The sequence below is a fragment of the Gobio gobio genome (genome assembly GCF_949357685.1).
Source record: "Gobio gobio genome assembly, chromosome: 19".
Taxonomy (NCBI): Eukaryota; Metazoa; Chordata; class Actinopteri; order Cypriniformes; family Gobionidae; genus Gobio; species Gobio gobio.
In genome coordinates, this window is record NC_137112.1 from 18439713 (window position 1) to 18454588 (window position 14876).

Genomic DNA, 14876 nt, shown 5'->3' on the forward strand with positions numbered 1-14876 from the left:
TAACCAGATATGTTTATGCACAAATAATAGCCTATAATATTGAAAATACAATAACAAAAACTTTAGTAGGCCCTTTGAAATTTAAAAACGTATGCCTAGGAGTAACCTATAAATTGGCCCTATTTGAAATGCAATAACAAAAATATCATTATTCACACTGGTGTGTAAGTAAAAAAAAATGAATATAGGCTATTACTAAATGACTTCTGTCTGTGGCCTCAATACTTGCATGTTATTTGTGAGGCTTTATTTTTTAGGCTTTTGGCGCTATAGCGAGCGATAATAAACTTGCATTTATTAACAGAATAATGCGTCTTTCAGAAGAACATTGTAGTCGGTACTACTTCTCTCTGTGTATGTCTATGTCTATGACGAGTCACGCAGGTACTGGGCTACTACAAAGCGGCAGCGATCAGAACCAGTGTAAAATAGTCCCAATGTAAACACTTATAGGTGTACCATAGTGGTTCAGGATAAGACAAAAACACAGATTGGAAAATGGATTCATGATGAACTCGTTCATTATATACATTTTGTAATTTTTGAACAGAAAAAGTTAAGGACTTTTATTAAATGCTCATTGCTCAACTTTTCAAAATATGACACGACCCCCCAGCTCGCTGAGGCCCTCTTTTGGGCCGAGACCCCCCTTTTGGGAACCAATGCTCTAAGGTGATATCCATCATTATTCATTAGATATCACGCCTCCTCACATACGGGATTTGTGAAGAAAAACTGTCTTAAATTTTTTTTTTTTAAATCAGTGTATTGTTTTATGTGAATGAGTAGGCTTAATGATTCTCACATCAGTTTGAAGCAAGAACTCAAGGCAAATACACCCATTAGTCAAAAGTCTTGTGGATACATGTATATATTGTGTGTTTTGAAGCCTTAATTTAAAAAAAAAAAATTTAGTTTTCTCAAAAACCATGCATAAACATTTTTCTCTTAAAAATACAAGCATGTACATACATGTTGCTCACATATTATGGTAGCCCAGTTTGTGCTGAAAACAGTGTAATTACACTTTTGCCATTAAAGGTGAACTATGTAAGATTTTTGCAGTAAAATATCCAAAAACCACTAGGCCAGTGTTATATATTTTGTTCAGTTGAGTACTTTGAATATCCCAAATGTTTACAACTATTTGTAAATCGTGAGAAATTGCTATTTTAGCAATTTGCTATTGCTATACGTTTGAGGGAGTCGCCTGTCGATTGTGTCATATCTGCGTTAACCTCGGTTACTGGTTTTATTTAGCAGAAACGCTGTATTCTCACTGTAGTGTGAACAAGTGTCATAGCAGCCGCCGAGAGAACGGCAGATTAACGTCATAACATCATCAACACACTCAGATATATCTAATACGATAAAAGAGCTGGGACCACCGTTTCCAAGGTTACTGTTGGTAATACACTAAGACGTCATGGTTTGAAATCATGCATGGCACGGAAGGTTCCCCTGCTTAAACCAGCACATGTCCAGGCCCGTCTTAAGTTTGCCAATGAACATTTGGATGATCCAGAGGAGTCATGGGAGAAAGTCATGTCGTCAGATGAGACCAAAATAGAACTTTTTGGTCATAATTCCACTAAACGTGTTTGGAGGAAGAAGAATGATGAGTACCATCCCAAGAACACCATCCCTACTGTGAAGCATGGAGGTGGTAGCATCATGCTTTGGGGGTGTTTTTCTGCACATGGGACAGGGCGACTGCACTGTATTAAGGAGAGGATGACCGGGGCCATGTATTGCGAGATTTTGGGGAACAACCTCCTTCCCTCAGTTAGAGCATTGAAGATGGGTCGAGGCTGGGTCTTCCAACATAACAATGACCCGAAGCACACAGCCAGGATAACCAAGGAGTGGCTCTGTAAGAAGCATATCAAGGTTCTGGCGTGGCCTAGCCAGTCTCCAGACCTAAACAGGAAATGTTTGACCTCTGTAATTGCAAACAAAGGCTACTGTACCAAATATTAAAATTGATTTTCTCAGGTGTTCAAATACTTATTTGCAGCTGTATCATACAAATAAATAGTTAAAAAATCATACATTGTGATTTCTGGATTTTTTTAGATTATGTCTCTCACAGTGGACATGCACGTACAATGACAATTTCAGACCCCTCCATGATTTCTAAGTGGGAGAACTTGCAAAATAGCAGGGTGTTCAAATACTTATTTTCCTCACTGTATATATATATACGGTATATATATATATATATATATATATATATATATATATATATATATATATATATATATATACATAAGTATGTGTGTATGTGTGTGTGTGTGTGTGTGTGTGTGTGTGTGTGTGTGTGTGTGTGTGTGTGTGTGTGTGTGTGTGTGTGTCTGTCTGTCTTTAAAATGTGCTGATTTAAAAATATCAATATCATTATATAATGATGCTATATTTATATTATACATATTATTGAATATTTATCATTTATTTTTCACTTTAAAAAAAATGAATTTAGGAGAAAATGTGTAACATGTTTAACTGTCATGAATATAATGTTATAATGCAAAAACCTAAAATCAGGATTGATTTTCTTAATGCAAAATATATTTAAAGTTTTCTTCTTTGCTGATTTCTTGGGGTGTAAATTAACCCTGGAACTTCCAGTTCATTCATCAAAATGGAAATGTAAGGTCAAGTTAGGTCATTGCTTTATGGGATACTTAATTCCACATAGTGTGCTCTAGTTGTATACTGCAAATTCAGATCAATGTAATCTTTTGACCAAGCCAATAGTCCATGCATATGGAATTGCACCACACATACAGTATAAATAGAATGAGCAATAGGGTAATTTTCGAATATTCCCAGTGTGTGATAGAGAGAGAACCGATACTTGCCGTATTGGGATGAATGGCACCTAGACTGCTGCTGTGTGGAACTCTGTTTGTAGAACTGTTGCGACTGAGCGACTGGGACCGAGATGCTGTGTGGGGTCGACCTGGGGTCATCTGCGTCATGGTGGCTGCTGTTTGAGCGCCTGCAGTCGATGCATTAGCCATGTGAGTGGCTGTTTTTGGCTGTCTGGTCTCATTGGTAGGTGACTGCGCAGTCAGAGAGGATATGGAGCGTGGACAGGACATGGAGCGGCGGATGAGCCCAGAAAAATTGGGGGAGGAGGAAGGACCTCGTATTGGTTTAGGGGCAGGTTTCCAATGAACACGACCTAAAACAAAAAAACAAAGCATTTGACTTTAATTTAAGACAAATACATTCACACACCCTCCTGGGTCACCACAGAAATTAAGTCAAGCATTTGAAATCCAATAACCAAAAAAGAAAAAAGCTTTCATTAATCACTGCACCATGTGATCATCCTGCAGGCCTGAGTGGCTGTCAGGTTTCCAACTCAGGGTAGATAGCGAATTGAAACACACATACAGCAAATCTACAGTTTTGAATGACCTCCAGTTTGTGAACTGGCCAGCGGCATTGCCGCTTCATCCGTGAATCTAGAGTGAAGACGTTGCCAAATGCGGTATTATAGCAGCTTAGCTCAGAAAATCGCAGATGGCCTCAGGGTAGTGTGGGGCAAAGGGGGCAAACAATGTCACCCCAGAATGGCCTAATGCCCCCTCTGGCAGTAACCCAATCACCAGTGACCCCTCGCACACCAAATAAACCTGTTAGCTTGCTTCTTTGTCCCTCTTTTAGTGGCTAATGGAAAAATCATGGCTTCAACTGTGTCAGGCATAGATAATCAATATATAATCTATGGCACTTTCCAAAATAGGATACAGACTGGTTTTCCATTACTGAACTATAGTAAACTATTATCAAACATAAAATGCATACTTTTGGCCTGTCCTATCCCTGTTGGACACTTTCTGAATACTGTGTATTACCTTTTTGTCTGTATCTAATAAAAACAAAATCATTATGACATTAGCTGTTAATTTTTTTTTTTAATAATTACATAAAAAGTGCAGTTAATTATTACCTTATTTTAATGATCAGAATCATTATATTTAATCGTTATATACTGCACAGTGCATGGTGGGAAGTGAACATGTTTTTTTTTTGTTTTTGTTTTTTTCTTAATGTTTTTTAATGAATTCAAGCTCAAGCATTCAACCCTGCTCCCCATCATTATTTGATATATTGTCTACAACAGCTTATTTTATATACATTTTGGCATTTTCTATTAGATTGCATTTATATTTTGCTTAAATATTTGAATGTAATTTTATAAAAAAAGTTGTCTGTTGTTTATAGCAAGAAATTATGAGATCAGACAGACAGACAGACAGACAGACAGACAGACAGACAGATAGACAGATAGATAGATAGATAGATAGATAGATAGATAGATAGATAGATAGATAGATAGATAGATAGATAGATAGATAGATAGATAGATAGATAGATAGATAGATAGATAGATAGATGATAGATGATAGATGATAGATGATAGATGATAGATGATAGATAGATAGATAGATAGATAGATAGATAGATAGATAGATAGATAGATAGATAGATAGATAGATAGATAGATAGATAGATAGATAGAAAAAACCTCTAAAAAGCTCTATTTTACAACACAAACATTTTTCGGGGCTTGTTTGCACAAGGTATGCCAGAAGTGCTTCTCTGAACTTCTCCCCAACCTGTGCTTTCCTCAAGCTGAGCGACCAGCCTCCCTTTAAACCAGCGGACTGAAACATCAGAAAAGCTCATTAAAGCTGCATCACATGAGAGCCGGGGGACCTCTCACGACATCACCTGCTGCAGTCAGCCAGTCAAATTAAGAGCCACTGCACTGGGCCAGCGAATACTGTGACCCTAATTAAAAAAGATGGATTTTCTCTGTTTCATGTATTAATTAGGTAAACAAATGCATTATAGTAGATTTACATCTGTAATTTAGCTCAGGCTCTGCAAATGGCACTGAAGATTTAATGTGTCTGGCTAGACAAAAGGCTGCTTAAAAGTTTAAGCCATAAGCAGCTCTTGCAGTCATCTGGAAACCATCGAGGGACAGATAGCACCTATAAAAGCGGTTCAGCAACAGAACGTCCCAGAACCTCCAAGTTTACCCTAATGGTCCCTGCCCACAGGTGATAAATTGCTTTTCCACTGAGCAGACCCCTAAAACCTGCTGGTCTTAAACTAGGAACAGATAACGTCAGAGGTCCATTAGTGAGATCAAGTAAAGTTCTCAAAACAACAACTCAGTCTGGAAAGACTGACGCTAAACAAAACTAGATCACCCCAATTACTATCATTAAAGTGTTCTACACTGGAAACATTTGATGTGACTGTGGAGCACATTCAAATGATGCTAAAATGAAATAATTTTATTTGCAATCATCTGTAAATTGATTGCAATCAATTTAATTAACATCTGACAGCTGCATCAAAAGCAACTTGTGATGGCAAAATATAGAGAATATATATTATATGTTAAATATTATATGTTATCAAAATGAAAAGATTTGTACATTAATTTTGTAATTAATTAGTTAATTATGGTAAATGTATCAATACAGTTTGATTGTTTTGCTGTTTTTGAAGCTTAAGTCAAAAGCCATAACACATTTTCCAATTTAGGGTCAGTAAGATATTTTTTTGAAAGAAATTAACACTTTTATTCAGCAGGGAAAAATGTAATTGATCAAAAGTGTCAGTACAGAAGTTTATTCAATTCTATTATTTTCTATTTCAAATAAATTCTGTTGTTTCTTAACTGACTATTCATCAAAGAATCCTGAAAAATAATTGTGTTTCCACAACAACAACAAAAAAAAGGCAATAATAATAATAAATTAATGTTTCTTAAGCACCAAATGAGCATATCAGAAGGATTTCTGAAGGATCATGTGACACTGAAGACTGGAGTATTGGCTGCTTAAAATGTGGCTTTGCCATCACAAGATGAAATTACATTTTCAAATATATATTATAACAGAACAGTTGTTTTAAATCCATTAATCCATCCATTCTCCAAACCACTAATCCTTGGTAGGGTTGCGGGATGGCTGTAACCTATCCAAGCATCTCGCCCCGAAGGCTAGAGACACCCTGGATTACAGGTCAGTTATTTTAAATTTTTAAATGATATAAATGCAGCATTGGTGAGCATAAGAGACGTATTTCGAAAACATAAAATAAAATCTTATAAGTATATTATAGATTTATTTAAATAACATGTAATAAATCTTACATATAAAACACACACACACACACACAGACACACATAAACTAACACAGAAATTAAAATGAATAGAGCTTAGGTATCTGTCTAAACGCATGGCACATCTCGGCATTGACTGTTTCCTGTGTAAACAGATTTCTTGATTATAATGACAGCAATCTAGTTTTGTTTTGCATTTCCATCAGAGTTGTTGTTGTTGTTGTTGTCTGCTGAGAACTTTATCTCATGCGTGAATTTTAAACTTTATATTAACCTGACCTATGGAACCATTCAAAGAAAAAAAGAACCAGTGCCATTTCTGTGGAAAGGAGCTAATAGAGGTTCCCAGAGCAGTTTCTTTCACAGGCCCAAGGAGAGGAACTCACTGGAGCGTTCAGGGCGATAGAGTTTCTCCTGCGTGATGCTGCTACTCTCATCTTCTCCATCAGCGTCAGAACCAGAGCTGCTGTCGCTGCAGCTGGCCGAAGAGTCTTCGGGGTCTCTGTGCCCTCTGGGTGTCGGGCTGCTCTCAGGCATGGATGACAGGACCTACAGGCAAACAATCACATAAACACATCCGCAGGGAGAGATGATGAGAGAAGATCCTAGAAAAATGTCAGTTCTGCAGCTTTCAGCCTGAGTCCAATTAACGCTTGCCACTAATGGAAGGGCGGCAGTGATGCATGCCTGGCGAACCCTGTCTTGATTTTCTTGAAGTCTTGATTAATGTCACAGCAGAAACATGTTCATTTGGTCTGAAACACATACATTGCATGTCAGGGGAACTAATCTTTTATGTCCTTCAAGAAGTATTGAACAGAAAATTGAATATCTGTCCAACACTTGGGATGCACTGACTATTAGCCTCCTGAATGCACTAATTTCACCTTTTCAACTCCAATTTGGCTCAAAGGTCTGTCTAAATTAACACTTTGAATATAATCTCCAATGGAGTTTTGAAAGAATTCACAGTGATCCTGTTCTCCTTGCCACTTTTAGGTGGAACTGCTTGTGACTATTTAAATTGCTTAATTTCTATCTTGTCAGATTTTTCCAGATGGCCCCGTAATGGCACCGTTAGAGTGTTCCAATCCATCAGAGCAGATACTGCTGAAATGAAACCTAGATTCTGCTAAGTCAAAAGTGAACCAATTAATATAATTTCATGCCAAACTGTGTCTGTAACTGTCTGTAACATCTCTATTAGCGAATCTCATGAAAACTGTTGAGAGTATTCTTGGGTAATATTTCACCCCAAACTAAAAAAGGGGAATTATATTTTGACATTTTCGATAGTCAGGTTCTGCAAGTAATAATCCCTTACATTTTCTCCATGGATACAAAGAATTGCCAACAAAATAAAAAGAAGACAGACCCATCATGAGCCCTATAAGAAGGGCTCAGCTGCATTCAGATTAGGAAAAAACTGAGCATGAAAACTGATATGAACTAAATTTTCAGCTTCAGTGTTGATGTAGTTATTGCCTTTGTTGGACGGTACACTTTTGTAGAAGTCAGAATTCAGAAGTGTGATTTCACCAATCAGAGAACCATGAAAGTAATCAGAACTGTGGTAGATCAGTGGCGACCACCAACTCCCATGAATCATTGCGAATGACGTATCGAATTAGTCTCCCAACTTCTCAAACTACTTATACTTATACTACGTATATATTTTGCAATAAACTATACTGCACTTCATACTTCTTTTCATAATTGATAATATTGTCCTATCATACCATTTTGCATTTATGTCACACATAATCATGATGGGATACATAATGAATTGCCTCTTAAAGATGTTTTACCTCATACAAGTACACATAGCATTCCTGTAGCTCAAAGAGTAGAGCATGGTGAAAGCATTGCCAAGGTCATGGTTTTGATTTCCAAGGAATGCATTGACTGAAAAGATGACGCATACCTTGAATGTAATGAAACTTGCTTTGGATAAAAGCTTCTATAAAAGCATCAATGTAAACACATTTTAAAAGCATTTTTGCTTAAGATCAAGTTTGTCAGACTTGGTTGACCTAGTTTATGGCACACACACACAGACATGCTTCCCCAAATATGTCTTAGTCAGGGTACGAATTTTTGGCAAGTTTAGGCTTACAACCAGGGTAAGGTGCTACTACATGTTGATATGTTGACCCATAAACGCATCTAACTCTGCAAAATCAGGAGGTGCATACATGCACACATACATGTATACATATATATACAGTACATATATATATTAGTTTAGATTGAGAAAGTGAGTTGTGACTAACGTACCTTAGGTCCTTTCTGTTTAGAGGTTTTCCCCATCAGTTTCTCATCGTCCAGTTCACACTGCTCCAGGAGGTCTAGGATATCTTCCTCCTGTAAAAAAAATGCATTACACTAGATTTACTATCCCTCCTTGTTTGTGACTTGTGAGTATGAGAGAGTTAGAGCGGAGAGGTTTTAATAGCATCTTTCGTTTAAGCTTCAACATTAGTACCTGGTAAGTACAACTAATTTCCACGAGTCAGTTCAAACTGCATTTCACTGAATTGAGTAAAAACTTTGATTGGACTGAAACATTCCCTGTATATGACTATGTGTTGATACATTGGTGCATATTGATTATATATTGGTGATTATTTTTAACAATCAAAATCAATTAATTTGCATTTTGATCATATATTAATCATTTTAAGCAAATATGTATAGTAAAATTTAGATTTTAAATCAAATTCTTTGGATGGCATAATGGATACTCTGACTGACCCTTCTGAAGCGATACTATATGTCAAGATCAAATATCACAAAAAGGCTAAAAAACAAACCAAAATTTATTTGTTTTGGATATATCATATGCCAACTTGTACTATTAGTGTCAAATCAGCAAAAAAAAAAAAATTAATAATAATAATTTTAGTGAGGCCGCTTCATTTTAAAATATTTCAAACACATTATTATCTAGTCCAAACTAAGTAATCAAATTGAGTAATTTCAAGAAAAGATTCCTAAATCAAAACAGTGCTTTGCATGACACCTAAACATTTTCTTGGCATAAATCAAAGCCATGTGTTTAGCCCAAGTTCAGGAATCCATCTGGATTCATTCCTTCATTCCCTTCTGGACTTCATTCCTTCTAACAAGTCACTATATCTGAACCACACTTTGAGTTTAACACATCATAATCTGTGCAGCATTTCTTCTTGTCAATTCTAAAGCACTCTGCTGTTGACTTTGAAGTATGGGTTCAATGTAATTGCTCAGTTCACATGAGAAACCACTCTAAAATTACAGTTCCCTGATATTACAAATCACACATTACTAAATCCTGACTCTAAATGACCAATTAATTTTCCATTATATTTTATGAATTAAAACCAATGGTTCGGGCAAGCAACACCAGTTAAATTAAAACACTGTACAACTCATTATTAGTATGATTCAGTATGATTAATAATTCTGATTCTAATTAGAGTGTAACACATTTCACAAAAAAAGTTTCAATAATTCCAGCGGCATTTAAAATGATGTATTTCTTTTTTACAACAGTAGCACATCCCCACTGACTGTTCTTAGAGCTGCTTACAGATCCCTTAATGACACCCTGGAGTTCTTTTAAGTCATCCTGAAACATCTTGCACTATGCTCATGGAGTGAAAGTGGTGTGACAGACCAGCCTGGACAGATTGCCAGTGGTCTGAAACCATTATTTTTGGAGTAAGCTACAATAGTGGACTTAAAATATCTTGGAAATTATTTTAAATCCTTTCCCAGACTCATAAGCCTCTATAACCTTCTTGGGGGGGCTCAGGCAGTTCTTTTGATATTGGCACAACGTACTCCAATGCTTATGACCAAAGCAGACCAGTTTATTGAGGTTTATATAAGGTTAACATTCCTCTTTATAATCTAATTTGCACTTTATTCTAACTAACTGGTGAATTTAATTAAGTACTTGATGTAGTCATAAATTCCAAGTATCCTTTTATAAATATATTTTATTTTATCTATTAATTGTCTGCATGCCCTATTATGCAACACCTTTCACATTTTTTCAACTTTAATACAGACTTTTTTGTCCTTTTCTTCATTACTAACTTGATATGATTACACCATCTTGACAATTTTAATTGATAAATATCAAAATAATTGTTAATTCAGAAGCACGTTCATCAAAAAAGAGGTGTTTTCCATTTAAGTCATTATTATTTTAATAATTATTTTTAGTTATTTATCAAAAAAGAACTTCTATATTTCAGTGTATAATACTATTTTAGTAATTTGACATTAGAGATACTATTAGGCCTCGAATCCAAGACCAAATTTGGACCCCCTTTATATTAGGTGGCCTTAACTACTATGTACAAACATTTAAATTAATAATTTGATACAATGCATATATTGTGTACATACATGTTTTTACATTGTAATTATTATTTTTTTTTTAAATTACCTGCATGTAATTACATCTGTAATTAATTTCTGTAGTTACATTTATAATTACACTGTTGACCCTTCCCTTACACCTAACCCTACCCTTAAACTTACCCATACCACCACACCTGTCCCTAACTTTACCCGTATCCCACCTCAATATCAGCAAGTGTTTTGCAATACAATATGAACACAATAAGTACATTGTACTTTTTTTTATGTAAGTACATAGTAGTTAAAGCCACCTAATATAAAGTGGGACTCTAAATTTTAATCTAAAAAGGGATAGATAAAGTTAATCTGGCAATGGTGGAAAATGGTCTGTCATCTGGTTCATACAAATAAATGCATTAAGTCCAAACAGAACAAGACTGGATAATGACAGTAGTTCAGATGAGAAAAGGGCAGGCGTGCAGCTGTATAAACAAACAATACATGTATTTTGGTGAGGACTGAATCATCACAGTCTCAAGAATTTGATCAATATTGTTCTGAATCTGCTTCAACGTTTTTTTTAAAAAGGGTAAGATCTGTGTTTCATGGACTCTGGTGTTTCTCCATTACAAATGTTGCATGCTTTTCAAGCAGAAATATTATCCCAGCTGTAACTCAATAAGCAAGGCATTGATCTGTTGTTCTGGCTCCGATGGAGAGAGATTTTAAGTGCATTAAACTCAGTGTTTTTGCTCATCGCTGCCTTCCATTCTTCCCCAAATTCAGAGTAAGACTTATTGTTCAGGCAGTAGGTGAAGAGAAAAAAGGCCACAATAAGCCAACACTCTGACTGCAGGTGATGTGTCAATATTTACCAGTTTTTGCTACCGTTAGATGTTTATGAAATTTGTTTTTGTTACCTTGATTTGGGTCGATTGTGGGGTATTCTTTTTAGATAGGCCTTAAGCATAATTTATTGCAGGGATGTTGGGGACATATGAAATAGGTTGAGTCAGGTGTGTGTCTAATGCAGTGGACCCATCTCCAACAGGAGTTTGCATTTTGTTATCGTGTTACAATAAGTTGCGGTGAGGAGCTGGAAATTGCCATTGTTAATGTCTTACTGAGTGCTTGTTGTGGTTGTGAAAAGCAAGTTAACAACAGAGCAACGTTCTCTCCCGCACACAGCTATTCACAGCTTGCTAGGCGTTCTAGAGAAATCAACCCAGGCTTGTTGCATGCATGTGGCGACATTTCTGCAAAATGACATTACATTGTGTCTTACGCATTTTACGACACTTTCAAATGAAATGTCCAGTGACTGGCCGAAACAGCTTTACCCAAAACAGATCAACGTGAATCTGGCAATGGTGGAAAATGGTCAGGAAAATCTAAATGATGTCACTAAAAATCGTTGAGTAGCCAATGAATTTTATATTATACTACTTTTGTTAATAAAATGATCCAGGTTTTCTCATGTCCTCAGACCATATACTGTATATCCAATATACACTATATTGCCAAAAGTATTGGGACACCCCTCTAACTCATTGAATTCAGGTGTTCCAATCACAAAAGTGTATAAAATCAAGCACCTAGGCATGCAGACTGCTTCTACAAACATTTGCGCCAACTTTCTGCAGAGTCAATAGCTACAGACCTCCAAACTTCGTGTGGCCTTCAGATTAGCTCAAGAACAGTGCATAGAGAGCTTCATGGAATGGGTTTCCATGGCCGAGCAGCTGCATCAAAGCCTTGCATCACCAAGTGCAATGGAAAGTGTTGGATGCAGTGGTGTAAAGCACGCCGCCACTGGACTCTAGAGCAATGGAGACATGTTCACGCTTCACTGTCTGGCAATTCGATGGACGAGCCTGGGTTTGGCGGTTGCAAGGAGAATGGTACTTGCCTGACTGCATTGTGCCATGTGTAAAGTTTGGTGGAGGACGGATTATTGTGTGGTGGTGTTTTTCAGGGGTTGGGCTTGGCCCCTTAGTTCCAGTGAAAGGAACTATTAATGCTTCAGCAAAACAAGACATTTTAGACAATTTCATGCTCCCAACTTTGTGGGAAAAGTTTGGGGATGGCCCCTTCCTGTTCCTACATAACTGTGCACCAGTGCACAAAGCAAGGTCCATAAAGACATGGAGAGAGCGGAGACTGAGAGCTTTTACTGCGAGGGGTGAACTGTGAGTTTGCTTTCGGGTCCAGTGTAGTTTGTGCTGCCCTTGCTGCCCGGTGCATCTCTTTTTGCACCGACTGCATTAAATTGTGACAGCTAAAAAAACAATTCAAGCTAAAATCTCATACTGTTAAGATCAGACTGAAATGATCAGGGTCCTTAAAAATAAACCACTGTCACTCGTTTGTAATGAGCGTATCCTCAAGAATATGCAGGGCGACAAGTGCTACACACAGACTTCCCCACAGTTTACTCTTGTTGATAGTTCTTCAGGTGTATAGGAATAATAGGTGTAGCATTTATCCTGCTTTCCTGCTAATATCCTCTTAAAAATATAGGTTCTAAAATAAGTTTTTTTTATCAATGCCATAGAAGAAGCATTTTGGGACAGTGAACAGTTCTGAACTCTTTCCGCGCCAAACACGAAATTTCCTGTTAATTGTGAGAAAACACTTCCCCGCCAAACACAGAAATTTCTGGGGTTCCATGTTTTCACTGTTTTACACTAGGGGGCACTATTACGCATCTTCTGAATGAGTACAGAATCTCCTGATCAAAACATAGGCGAAGAAGACGAGCGATCGGATGTAAGCAGATGCATATGTAAAATAATGAGATCATCAACATTAAACATCATATCAAAACTGCCTAATGTTACTAAATGTAATGTCGACCCAGAACGAGCTACAGGACTGTGCAAGCATTAGGGGTGTTGATGGACTCAGTCTACTCCATTTCTGTTTGATCATCGCTCTGAATCTGATCTGGATGTAGTCTTTGTAGTCATTTTCTCAGCTTTTTGTTCAAAATGTTGCTTTGTTTTATGAAACTTGCCCATATTTAAGTGTTGATAAAAAGGAATGCATGAAGCTGGCTTTTTGGGGGGTTTAAAAGCAGAGGGCAGCTGCTCTTTCTTATGATATATGGCATGCTCAGATATTCATACAACAAAATATTTTATGAGCAATTATATTTTTGTTAAAATGATCCAAAAACCTTAGCGGTGGCTGGCAACTTTTTTTTTAAACGCTGACAGGGAAAGAGTTAAAAGAACCTTTTTTCTTCTTAGTGTGAAGAACATTTTAATAATCTAAAGAGCCTTTTGTCACTATAAAGAACCTTTGTGGAATAGAACGGTTGTATGGATGTTGAACATTTATTTATTTTAACAGTATGTACTGTTGACATGTAAATTTGTCCGGTTATTGTAATCCAGTGATTCTGGAACAAGACACTTTTGTGTTTAGTAAAGAGTAATGGGATTACTGTTTAGACAGAGTAATTAGTAAAGTATTTTCATGAAAAACTAGAAAAGTAATTAGTAATACTAATGACTTATTTTGAGTAACTTACCAAACTCTCTGTAAATTTGTGAGGATTAGACAGGCCCTAGACTAATGTTAAATGCTCAGGGTTGCTGAAAGACTGAAGCTACAATACATAAACACACTGACAGACAAGAAGGTCAAAGACCACATGGCAATGGCACAAACTCAGGGCTCTTGAATCTTACCCAAAAAGCCAGACACTAGCTCTGTAGGAAACGGCTCACAAACTCCCCTGCCAATCAACAGAAGGCTCCCAACTCAAAACTACAACCTGCCCAACAACCATCTCCATTCAAACTCATGCACAAGCCCAATCCAAAGCCAGATTTCAGATTCCATAAATGTGTGCTATGAGGATGAAACCCTTCAAACATATGCATGGGTACAAATATCTGGCCTTGAAAATCCCTGTAAAATGAACATCCAGAGGTTTCAGAGAGGTTGCGCAGCACAATAATGAACTCCATCTGAATAGATAATTTAAGTGCAGAGGCTTTCATAAAAAAAGAGAAAATACTGCAGTGGGACGATTTGTATATAAGGCTAATAAAGCTTTTAAAACATTGCTTAACAATTACATTTTTATATTTTATTATAAAAAAAAATAGCTGCTTCAATAAAGGGCTGTCGATTTACCATGTTAATTTAATTAATTAGTTATGGAAAAATAACAAGTTAAAATTATTTAACGCACCCGCCCCGCCATAGACCTACCAAGGTTGATTGGTGACAAACATGATGCAGGGCAACAACTCACTGTGTGATGTAGTCTATAGAATGCAGTTAGAATGCCCCTTAATATTCAAGATATCAGGTAAAAATTATATCCCTGTATGAGCTTTTGTCTCATATTTAC

The 14876-nt window shown here is 36.7% G+C and overlaps 1 protein-coding gene across 1 annotated transcript in view; it reads right to left on the reverse strand.

Annotated features, from left to right (window-relative positions):
• Positions 1-14876, reverse strand: part of ttll7 (tubulin tyrosine ligase-like family, member 7) — a 138459-nt gene that overhangs the window by 38491 nt on the left and 85092 nt on the right. Inside the window, exons 14-16 of the mRNA XM_079843959.1 lie at positions 8435-8521; positions 6544-6706; positions 2862-3187 (exon numbers count right to left, since the gene is read on the reverse strand). Of these exons, the coding sequence (XP_079700085.1) occupies positions 2862-3187; positions 6544-6706; positions 8435-8521 (576 nt within the window). The remainder of the gene's footprint in view (positions 1-2861; positions 3188-6543; positions 6707-8434; positions 8522-14876) is intronic.